General features: G+C 33.2%; 1 protein-coding gene across 2 annotated transcripts in view; it reads right to left on the reverse strand.

The window, feature by feature from the left end:
* The window catches only part of LOC119083150 (homeobox protein SIX3), a 46,996-nt gene extending 37,088 nt beyond the window's left edge, over window positions 1–9,908 (reverse strand). The window contains exons 1-3 of one of the 2 annotated variants that reach the window (XM_037192796.1): window positions 9,082–9,908; window positions 5,619–5,737; window positions 5,307–5,556 (exon numbers count right to left, since the gene is read on the reverse strand). In XM_037192796.1, the coding sequence (XP_037048691.1) occupies window positions 5,307–5,556; window positions 5,619–5,737; window positions 9,082–9,353 (641 nt within the window). In that variant the 5' untranslated portion in view covers window positions 9,354–9,908. Of the gene's footprint in view, window positions 1–5,306; window positions 5,578–5,618; window positions 5,738–9,081 lie in introns of both variants that reach the window. The other variant, XM_037192795.1, reaches the window with a different exon arrangement.
* Window positions 9,909–10,328: the final 420 nt, after the last annotated feature.

The raw sequence follows: 10,328 nt of genomic DNA on the forward strand, positions 1-10,328 counted from the left end.
CAGGCTAATAAGGTTTATACGGGAAATTTCAGCTCATCATTGAGAGACTCAACCAATGAAAACATCATATCTAATTTCGTGTGGGACATGGCCATTGTGCAAACAAAAGTTCAGTAAATTTCTTCAAATTAAATTAGCGGATTTTGTTGTTTTTTTATAATTGAAATTTAACGAGTCACAAGCAATTTTTTTGTAAATTTTAATTTCTATTATTAAAAAAAAATTATTGAAGCATTTTGGTACCTTACCAGCTATGCAATCAAAACGTAAATTGTAATAACGTCATGGATAATTTGTATTTTTTTTATCCATATAAATTCTTTAATTCGAGTTGTTTAACAACATACTAGTAAAATTATAACGGATACCATTTTCGGTCATCCCGACAACAATTGTTTTTTTTTTCGTATTTTAAACAATTATCACACTTACTATCTGTGTCAATTGTTAACAGATTTATAGCGTAACCGATTCGTTTATTCTATGCTTTAATTCCGAAAATATAATCTCATATAGCGATGAGAAAGGCATTATTTCATCGATACTGCTTACACACATATTGATTATGGTTGAAAATTATTCCAGTAATTACGTTTATTCGATAATGATTCGTGATGTTCGTAATTCAGACTTAATCAAAACAGTTTGCTATTTTTATTCACTTTGTTGAAAGTATGTTTTTAATCTTATTAACTTATCATTAACCGATTTAATGGTTAAAATAGGAAGCTATGACAAATTACAGAAGTAGGGAAAACCAAGGCTATGTACTAGTGGGGAGGTCACGCAGACCGACATTTTATTAGATACGCGGGACACACAAACCAGAATTCACCTACTGTGAAATTGTCAAATTTGAGAATCAATCTTCTACGAAAATGTATAAAAATATCAAATTTTGTGTGTGTCACCCGCGCATCTGTATCTGCAAGACCTCCCAAAAGTTTAAAGCCTTGGAGAAAACGGAACTTCTCTTTCGGGAAAGTAATTGACTGTGTCAACTTAGGCAAAAACGAGTGTTAAAAAACTCTCTAAAAATAGTATTTTTCGTTACGAGTGATGAAATTTCGTCCAAATGAAACTAATTGGATTTCTTGCTTTTTGAATTAGAAATTTACTAGTGCCGTCTGTATTTTCGATCAGAGTACTTTTTTGCAATGAATATAAACCACCAAGGCATGGTCTTACGTCACCTTGGAGGAAAAACCGATTTTAAAAACGGACTCCATTTTTATGAGATTTTGACAAAAATAATGAGTGCGTTCAAGATAAATTTTGAAGAATCGGCCATACGTGGTATGTACATTCATTGCTATTTTCTATGCACATTTTTTCACATTTTTTACATTTCCAAAATTTGTTTGATACACTGTTCAGTTACAGTACTCTATTTAGGGAAACACTCATGCTTGAAGTAATGATTCTCTTGCATCAAATTACGGCGAATTGTAGTCATGAAAATATTTTGTTGAAGAAAAAAGAAAATTTGTTTGAAAAACCATCATTTATCCATGAGTTTTGTCATTTATACGACAAATTGAAGAAAAACATTGAATTTGAATTATTGAACTTCGAAAGTGCCCAATTGAGTAAATGTTTTGTATGTAAAAAACTCGCCATGCATTTATTCACAAACCGGTCAAACAAAAGTATAATTGGCGTGTTGGCAAACGCTTTGCGTTGCAAGTCGAGAATAAAAGTTTCGGATTTTCTTTTCCTCTTGCGCGCGGATACCACATTATAATAATGTTTTTCATTTTTTGTAAAATTGTACTATGTAAATTAGTCGCATATTTATGCCGACGGGCATATTTTAATGTCTTATGTTTTATGTCTTTATTAAATGCAATTGTAGAGTTTGTTGTATATAATGTGATACTGAAGTGGAAAAGAGAATGCAAATTTATGAATGTTGTTAGTATTATTATGCGATAAATTTTATTTATTTATTTGAAGGAGAATTTATTCGCTCTTTTTCTTAATCATTGAACGGCTATAATAATCGTTAGTGCAGCAATTTACAAATAAAATATCAAATTGATTTAAATTTTCATTCAATTTGTTGTCTGTTCAAGACAAAAAAAATGTTCGGCTGTGGGTCCATTTTGTCTAAGATTTGCGTGAAGCCTTCAAACTTTCAAAATTATTGTCCATGTACTTTGGCCATGAACGATAAATTGTTGGTTTAGGTATATTTAGTATTGAATGCGTTAATATTATGAGGAAAATTACGAATAATGCTAGGGTTGGGTCATTCAAATCAAAATTATTATGAGACTAAAGGTTCTTCTATGTAACTCTTTGTAATTTTAAGCAACCTCTACCTACACGGAGGTTTTTAGTGAGGCATATTAGACTACATTTTTATTCATTAAATTTGAATCTTTTGGTTTGTCCTTCATCGTTAAAATTCTAAGATCAGAAAACATGTTACAGATAAAGGGGCGCAAATACACAGCACAGTTACGGAAATCCAGTACTTTTTGATTTAAAATTGGAGACTCATACTCAAACTTTGGCCTTCCTTCCTATTCTGCATGGTACCTTTACTTAGTTTGACTAAAGAATCGATTTATGTGTACAGGTACAGGACGTTAAATTTACTAAGTTGTTGCTGCATCTACGTACAATCTGTCCTCTTTCGCCACATATTTTATAAAACGTTACGCTTTGAGTCCTAGCAAAGCTCTCCACTCATTTTTAGCTTAATCTGATACTGAAAATCATGATACAAAGTTAATTACGGTGAGATGCGAACGGAAGCAAACGAAGCAATTATTAATCAGCTACAAATTCACACATTACGAAACAGATTATGTGTTTAATAACAAACATCGTCAAGAGCATTTTAACAACTATACCATGCGCTTGCTGACCAATATAACAGATTAATTTATGATCAAAAATAAATTTGCATATTATGGTTCTTTTGCCGGGCACTGCTCTAATATAACATGATGATTTTTTCACCGTACGTTATCAGATTCTGTACCTCGGTCTCGATGTTATATTACGCGAAGGTATAATGGCTATAACGCAATGTTGTCGCAACAACAAAATCAATGTGTGTTCCGAAAATGATATACAAAACCATAATTCTTTTTCATATTTAGAGACTACTGGTTGTATCATAAATCAAACTGCGGGATACGAAAGACCGAAAAAGCGTTAAATCGATTCGACATAATTTTTTTTATTTGAAAAATGTATACACGATCCAACATCATAATGTATAACGCATATGAATCGGATGGAAGAGGTAAGAGGAAAGATGGATTTGGTTTTTCAAATTGGAATTTTTGTTTGGTTATCCAACTGATGCGATAAATGTTCGATATTAACAGCTCTACAGTTTTTTTTATTATTTCTGTTGGTGAATGAAGTGAATAGAATAAATTAATAGAGGTGTGCGTGCATATGGGTTCATTAATTGAGATGAAAATAATTTGTAATTGAGATGAGAGGCGCTTTTTTCTTGATAATTGTTGATGTTGGACGAGGAAAAATTTGTAAATCAATGAGTATTTGGGGCTGATGGTTTAACATTATTCTTAATAGATACGTTAAAATCTGAGCGACATTTCATTTCATTGTTGTTTACGCAACTGTGAATGTTCATTTCGCATTTCCCTAAACGAAAGCGAAGCATTTTATACCTCCATAGCCGATTCTTATGTCATATTTGAAATAATTATATCGTGGGCCTACAAGACTTTCTTTTTCGTTAAAATGAACATTTTCAAGAGCAAAAATTAATTACGAATTTTGTGTTACAGTTTCAATTAAGTACCTGTCGATGATCCATTACAACAACTAGTTCCCTTAAATGTTCAGGTTTGCAATCAATTTACTAACCGTAACTAGTTAGACTAATGAACAAATTGCTATTGTATAAATAAAATTGTTTCCCATCTTTATTTCACACGCATTGAATAAAAAAAATGTCGATTATTTGCAAATAATAAATTTTGACGTTTACAATATCATAACACCCTAAATATAGACGGAGTATGGGTACCACACCCATACGAATTCTCCATATATTATTTTCTATGTTTATATTCGACATCACCACCAAACCGCATGTGGCCTCATTATTGACCACTAAGATGTTTAAGACATTCGAATTAGCCTGTTGAAAACAGACAAAGAATCAATGTTTCTGCAACTGCGTTGCGAAAAGTGAACTTTTTCATGCCTCTTTGATGAGCGTAATGGGGTCTTTTTTTCAATTGTTACGAAAAATTTGTTTTGCAACTAATGGTGAAATAGCTATTTTGCTAACGCATGCTAAAATGATTTTTTAGCGAATAGGAGGTTACCAGCTCGAGCCGGAGGCGAGTGCTGAAATCGAATTCGCTAAAAAAAACCTTTTAGCATAAGTTAGGAACAACGTCAAACGACGTGGGAAATAAGCAGATGTGACTCGTATCGGCAACACATCAATTTACTACGTCAATTTACTGCGTCAATTTACTACGCAGTACTTTGATCGTACTGCTGTACATAATAGCTATTTATACAATCGAGGTGCAAAGTACTTTATTAGGATCTAAATGTGTCATTTCACGTAAATTTGGTGTTTGTCTAATCAATTTTTTGTCTCTTCTTTCGGTACCGATTAGTGTCAATGGCACATGTTGCATGGACTGTAGGGAACAAATGTTTGATATGAAAAAAACAATTTACGCCAATTCTCAAAATTCTCAAAATTATTGGTAAAATTAGTCAAAAATTTGGTAGAATATTCAATTTGTGTTACGAATGCATTTGAAAAATTCACTTTTCGCAGCTTGTTGCAGAAATAACTATTTCACTATATAAGTGCATTTGGGTAGCATAATAACCGCATGAAGAGTATTAGACAAACGATGTTTTGGTTCAATGACAAATGATGTTCTTTGTTTTGTCTTGGATTCTTTTTCTCGTGTAGAACGTCTTGTGGTCAGATTATGTGCACAGAAAAAATATTTCGTTAAAACGGCCAGAATGTTGTAAAAAAGTAAAGCTTTTGAACAAAAGTGACAAATCTTTTAAATCAATTTAAATAAACACAAACAATAATCGATGGATCAACTTTCTACGTATCTGTACCGTAGGTGTTCACAACAGGTATAAATAAATTTCAACGTAAAAGTTACTTGCAAAATTTTTGAATGAACCCAAGAGTGTAGATTATTTTAGGTAATTTCCACTCGTTCGACTGTTGTTGTTATTGTTGTGACTACTTGTCGTTAACAATGGGTGATTAATATTGCACTTCCGGTCATTACGATAATATTAAATCGATTAAACGTCAAACTTACCTATTTTTTGCAGCAGCGGCTCGATCTCTTTGTCGTCGATTTTTGAACCAATTTCCCACTTGCGTCGGCGTCAGTCCAGTCGCTTGTGCTAGTTCTCGTTTTTTGGTTGGATTTGGATATGGATCTTGTAGATACCATTCACGTAATAAACTTCTTGTGCGTTCTTTGAAGCAATGTGTCTTCTGTTCACCATCCCATATTGTGCGCGGTAATGGAAATTTTTTCCGTACACGATATTTGTCCACTGGACCTGGAACCGATCGAGACAATTCTACAACTTCAATTTGTTTTTGTTTTCGAAATTATGGTTACCTAATGGTCGACCGCGTAATTTTTCCGCTTCGTGATAGTGAGCCTCTAACCACATTGCTTGCAATTTTCCGTGCGAATGTTTCGTAAATTTGTGTCGTTCTAATATTGCGTAGAGTTCTCTGCAAAAATGTTTTTTCTTTGTTAATTTCAGAGTTTCAGATTTCGATTTTTTTTATAAAAATTTATGTTGACTTTTCTATACGCGAAAAGCATTCGAAAATTGTGTGTTCGACAATACGAAGACCAGGCAAAGTAACTGAACCAAGTTGCGCAAGTAAAAATTAACATGATGTCTCTATTGACTGGTCCAATAGATGTAAACCAATGCCCTATCTAGCAAACAAACTAGGAGATTTAGGGTGATTTAAATATTTATTTTGTATTGTCACCACTTCGGGGTTCGAAAGTGAATAATGTCTTTTTTGTGTTTTGCTCAGTTATTTTGGTGTGCAAAAATGAAATAAAGTTGATTTTTTTTTTGTGTGATGTCGTTATTGCTTCGAGAAAAAAGCGCAGCACCGCAAGTCCATCACAAAAAAAGTCAGTGTCAAATTTGTCAAAATAAGGTAGTTTTTTCCTGCATCAAAACGAAGTTTGTTTGCTAAAGAGGGTACTGTCAAGGTGTCAGGGAATCTCGCAATCATAGTATACGCCCTTTTACGACATGTAACGAAAAGTCATGATTGCGTGAGATTCACCATTTACAGGTCTCGCTCACCATGAATTTGTGAGATGTGCGAGACTACCCTACCCCATTGTGTAAACTTAATTATTTGTTATGGGTAATGGATTGAAACTCAACTGATTTTACTGCTTTTCGTTAATTTTTCGTAAATTTAGGTCATTCCTTCGGAAGCAGATGACAGTCATTATATTTCAAAAAGCAATACATTTTTTGGACCTTTTCTGATTTTTTAATGTTCCAGACAATTTTGCATTCAAGATCATTTTTACAGTCGGAGAGAACTAAAAACCGACCGACACAATTTATGTTATGTGGCTTATATTTGTGAATTATTCTTTTGCTACGCAAATAATTCCCTTTCAGCCGGCCTATGAATTCCACAAATAATCCATAATTCACTGTTATTGAGGCTACCTGATTATATCACAAAAATTTCCAAGAAATGGACATTTTGGATTCCGTGTCATCGATCAGAACAGTATCAAAATTTGTGATATTTTTTGAACTTTAGAGTTTTCTCGGAGCAGACTACATCAATATCTACAATTCCAGTGTCTAACTTTCTATATTAAGGCTGCCTTAGTAAGGCACCAAACGGTGAGGCCACTTTTCTCAAAAATAATTCGAATAAAAAGTTATCATCGAAAATATGTTTTCATAGGGGGTCGGAGTGTAGATTGCTCTTAAATTATAAGATCCGGTCGGATGACCTTGTTACTTAATCCCTATTTTTTACTGTATCGTAATTATTTACTTTTCTTATTTTACAAATGTCCGAAAATGCTTGGGCTATAGAATTAAAACTTCCAGTGATTTCATTCCAACTTATTTGATTCGTTCCACATGTAAATACCGACATCACATTTACACATAAGTTCAAAAGTTACGTACGTTTATACTAATTCTAATGTAGAATTAGTAAATGGACATTAAAGGAAATATTAGAATTAGTAATTCTTCTATTGAAAAAAAAAATGGACTGAAATGAAAGGATTTTTCATGTAAATTTACTTTTCCTAACTAGTGTTAAAATATCGCGTATTAGGAAGAATGTTGCTCCCAACTTATGCTAAAGGGATTTTTAGCGAATTCGATTCCAGAACTCGCCTCTGCCTCGTATTGGAAACCTCTCATTCCTTTTATCATGCGTTTCGAAAATACGTATACGGTAATTCTTTGTTTTTTTGTTTCGTTGATAAAAACGGTTATTCGCACATATTAAATAGAATCTGGAAGAAAATAGGAAATTCCGACTCAAGATATTGTACTGTCTGAACTGGAAAACGCGTTGTCCGCCATTATAATCTTTTTAGAAACAGCCAATCATCTATTATCAACAACGTCAAATATATATGTTGAGCTCAGGCTAGTGTCCTATAGTCCTATTATATACTCTAATGTATGGTAAAATAAAAGACAACTAGGGTAAGCACGTCTCTTTCAAAGGATAATAAGACAAGACTGCACGACTGTCAAAATGAGAATGATTCTAACAGTGTTCACCAAGACAATATCACTACTAATGCTAAGAATTCGATAAAAACTCTCTACGCTTTCAAGCAAGACTGCTGAGGTGGTAAGTCGAGGGTAAACTTACATTTTAACCGAAAAAACTAAAACTATTTCCCTTACACATTCATTAAGTTTAATGAAATTTATTTCATGTTTGAAATTTTGATAATGTTAACTTTTTAACATTTAGAAAAGAAAAATATGTTCCTTGTTATTTTTTGGTTGTTTTTGAATCCACCCAATGAATTAAAAGTTAATGAAGTCGGAGATTTGTTTTTAGCATGGAACAAGTTAAACCTATAAACGTAAGCATAGCATGTACACATTTAATGAATATAATAGAGATACGCTCGTCAATCTTCCATCTTTCATTGCACCAGTTTAGGGAATAAAGTACAAAAATTTGTACAGAACAAAAAACGAAAGAGTAAATTAAGAAAAGAAAAGAAAAGTGGCAATAAATTAATGTCAGCGAATAAGCAAACGGAGTAACATTAAACGTCGAGATTTAAAATTCAAAAATTGAGATAAAAATTAAATTTGGCAGACGATTTAAATTAAAATAAAACCGGATATATCAAGAGTCATCCTCCTTTTACAAATTTGGTGTCTATAGGTATCCACATTTAGGTGAATATCACTAAATTCCTAGCATTTAAATACAAAACTTTCATTTTATTATTCCTTTTTTTTCTAGTAAGTCGTTCTTTCATTTTCCTCTCGTAAAACTCCTAATGCAGTCAACCAAATGCGTAACAATGACATGAACAATGAGAGCATTGAAAACATTGAAAGGATTCTCCTGAAGCATTGCACAATTTAAAAAAAAGCACAAGAAAACAAAGAAAAGTCAAAATTTCAATTGAATTTGAACAGACGCACCAGGGCGCGTACAAGAATTGTATTTCATTCACTGACGGTAACTTTTGTCGCTCAGTCAAAGTTAACTGTGAGGTTAGATTCTCCACGGCCGAATTTGTCCGTGAAGAATTAACTTGTCAGTGAAACTTGACATTTTTGGTGTAAAAAGGTTTTCCATTTTCGTGTTAATGAATAATAATTATTTTTAAGTGATGACGTTGTGTTCAAATAGTGAAAATCAATTAATAAAATTTTGTTTTTATTGCAACAGTTGTCAAAATTTACGTTCACTGAGCGACGAAAAAATAGAATTTCTGTCCGGGCTCTTAGATTAAAACGATTGAGACTGTAGCACTGTCATTTTATAATTTTTAAAGTATTTACAAATACACCACACTAACATACCTAAAATGTCCTGTGTGATATGCAACAATTGCCCTAGCCCGCAGTACGGCTTCTGAATTTTCCAATTCCCTAATATTTGGATGAGCGACCGGTAAACTCCATAGGAACCTAGCCAGACGTTCTATATCACCAGATTCTTCTAATGTTTCACAAACCGTAGCTACTTGTGTAGCGGAAAAATTTAATGTTGGCAAAGCGAACAAAGGACTAGGCGCTAAAATTGGATGAGCTGATGTCGGGGAACTAGTTCCCCCCGTTGGCCCAACGGCCATTGATGGTCGCACCACCGCCAGATTGAAATTGTTCGGAGCTATTTTGAGTTTTGTTTGAGTACCATGTAAACGTATAGATCAGATTTGGTGATTTTCGTTTTTATATAATTTTTTTAAAATTAAATTTTCGTTTTTTGTTGGTTTAACACTTCACGAAAACAAAAACTGTCAGTCCGAACACTTTTGTTCTTTCATTCATGTTTAAAAAAAAAGTCACAATTTGCACAATTTTTCTTGTTAAAAATTTTCACTTAACTTTGAATCAATTGTAAAATAAGATTTTTTGTTCACAATTCATTCAATCGATACGCATTTATCGAACATTTGTCTAAGACTGAGCGGAGAGAGCATCAGTTACACTTACACAAGGAATTATCACTCATCTGAAAACGACCGTAATAGTATCATTCCCAATCAAAGTCACACCAGACAAACAAGGAATCAATTTTCTTATTTATCAATCCTTGGTATTAATTACATATCGCGTGTTACCGATAACACACATATACCCGTTTTGTAAGACCGTTCAATGTCTACTGACTCTCGACATGCAGTAGGTATAATGTAAAACTAACATATACATCCTACATTTGGCTGTTAGCAACGCCCTAAAATGGTTGTTTTTACAGTCACTATTAGCCGTAGAGAACGCCAATCAGCAGATTGGAAGGCGTTCAATTGCCATCTCTTTTCAACCCATCTATCCGTGTTATATTGCACCGGAGACCTGCGTGCCATTGTTCATTCCCCTTTTTTAACTAAAAGAAGTTGAGTCGCGAGTATACAATACAAAAAAAACTCAGCTATCATCGCAATGGTAGATAAATAACAACAGTCCATCCTACTCGCACAGTAATAGATACTATCTACTTTTTGTATGTAATACATTACCAACATGTGGTGGAATTTTAAACTGATGATATGGTATATATAACGCGAACATAGAGCTATTTGTGAGTTAGAAAATATAATACG

The sequence above is a fragment of the Bradysia coprophila genome, unplaced genomic scaffold (assembly GCF_014529535.1).
Source record: "Bradysia coprophila strain Holo2 unplaced genomic scaffold, BU_Bcop_v1 contig_561, whole genome shotgun sequence".
NCBI classification, from domain to species: Eukaryota; Metazoa; Arthropoda; class Insecta; order Diptera; family Sciaridae; genus Bradysia; species Bradysia coprophila.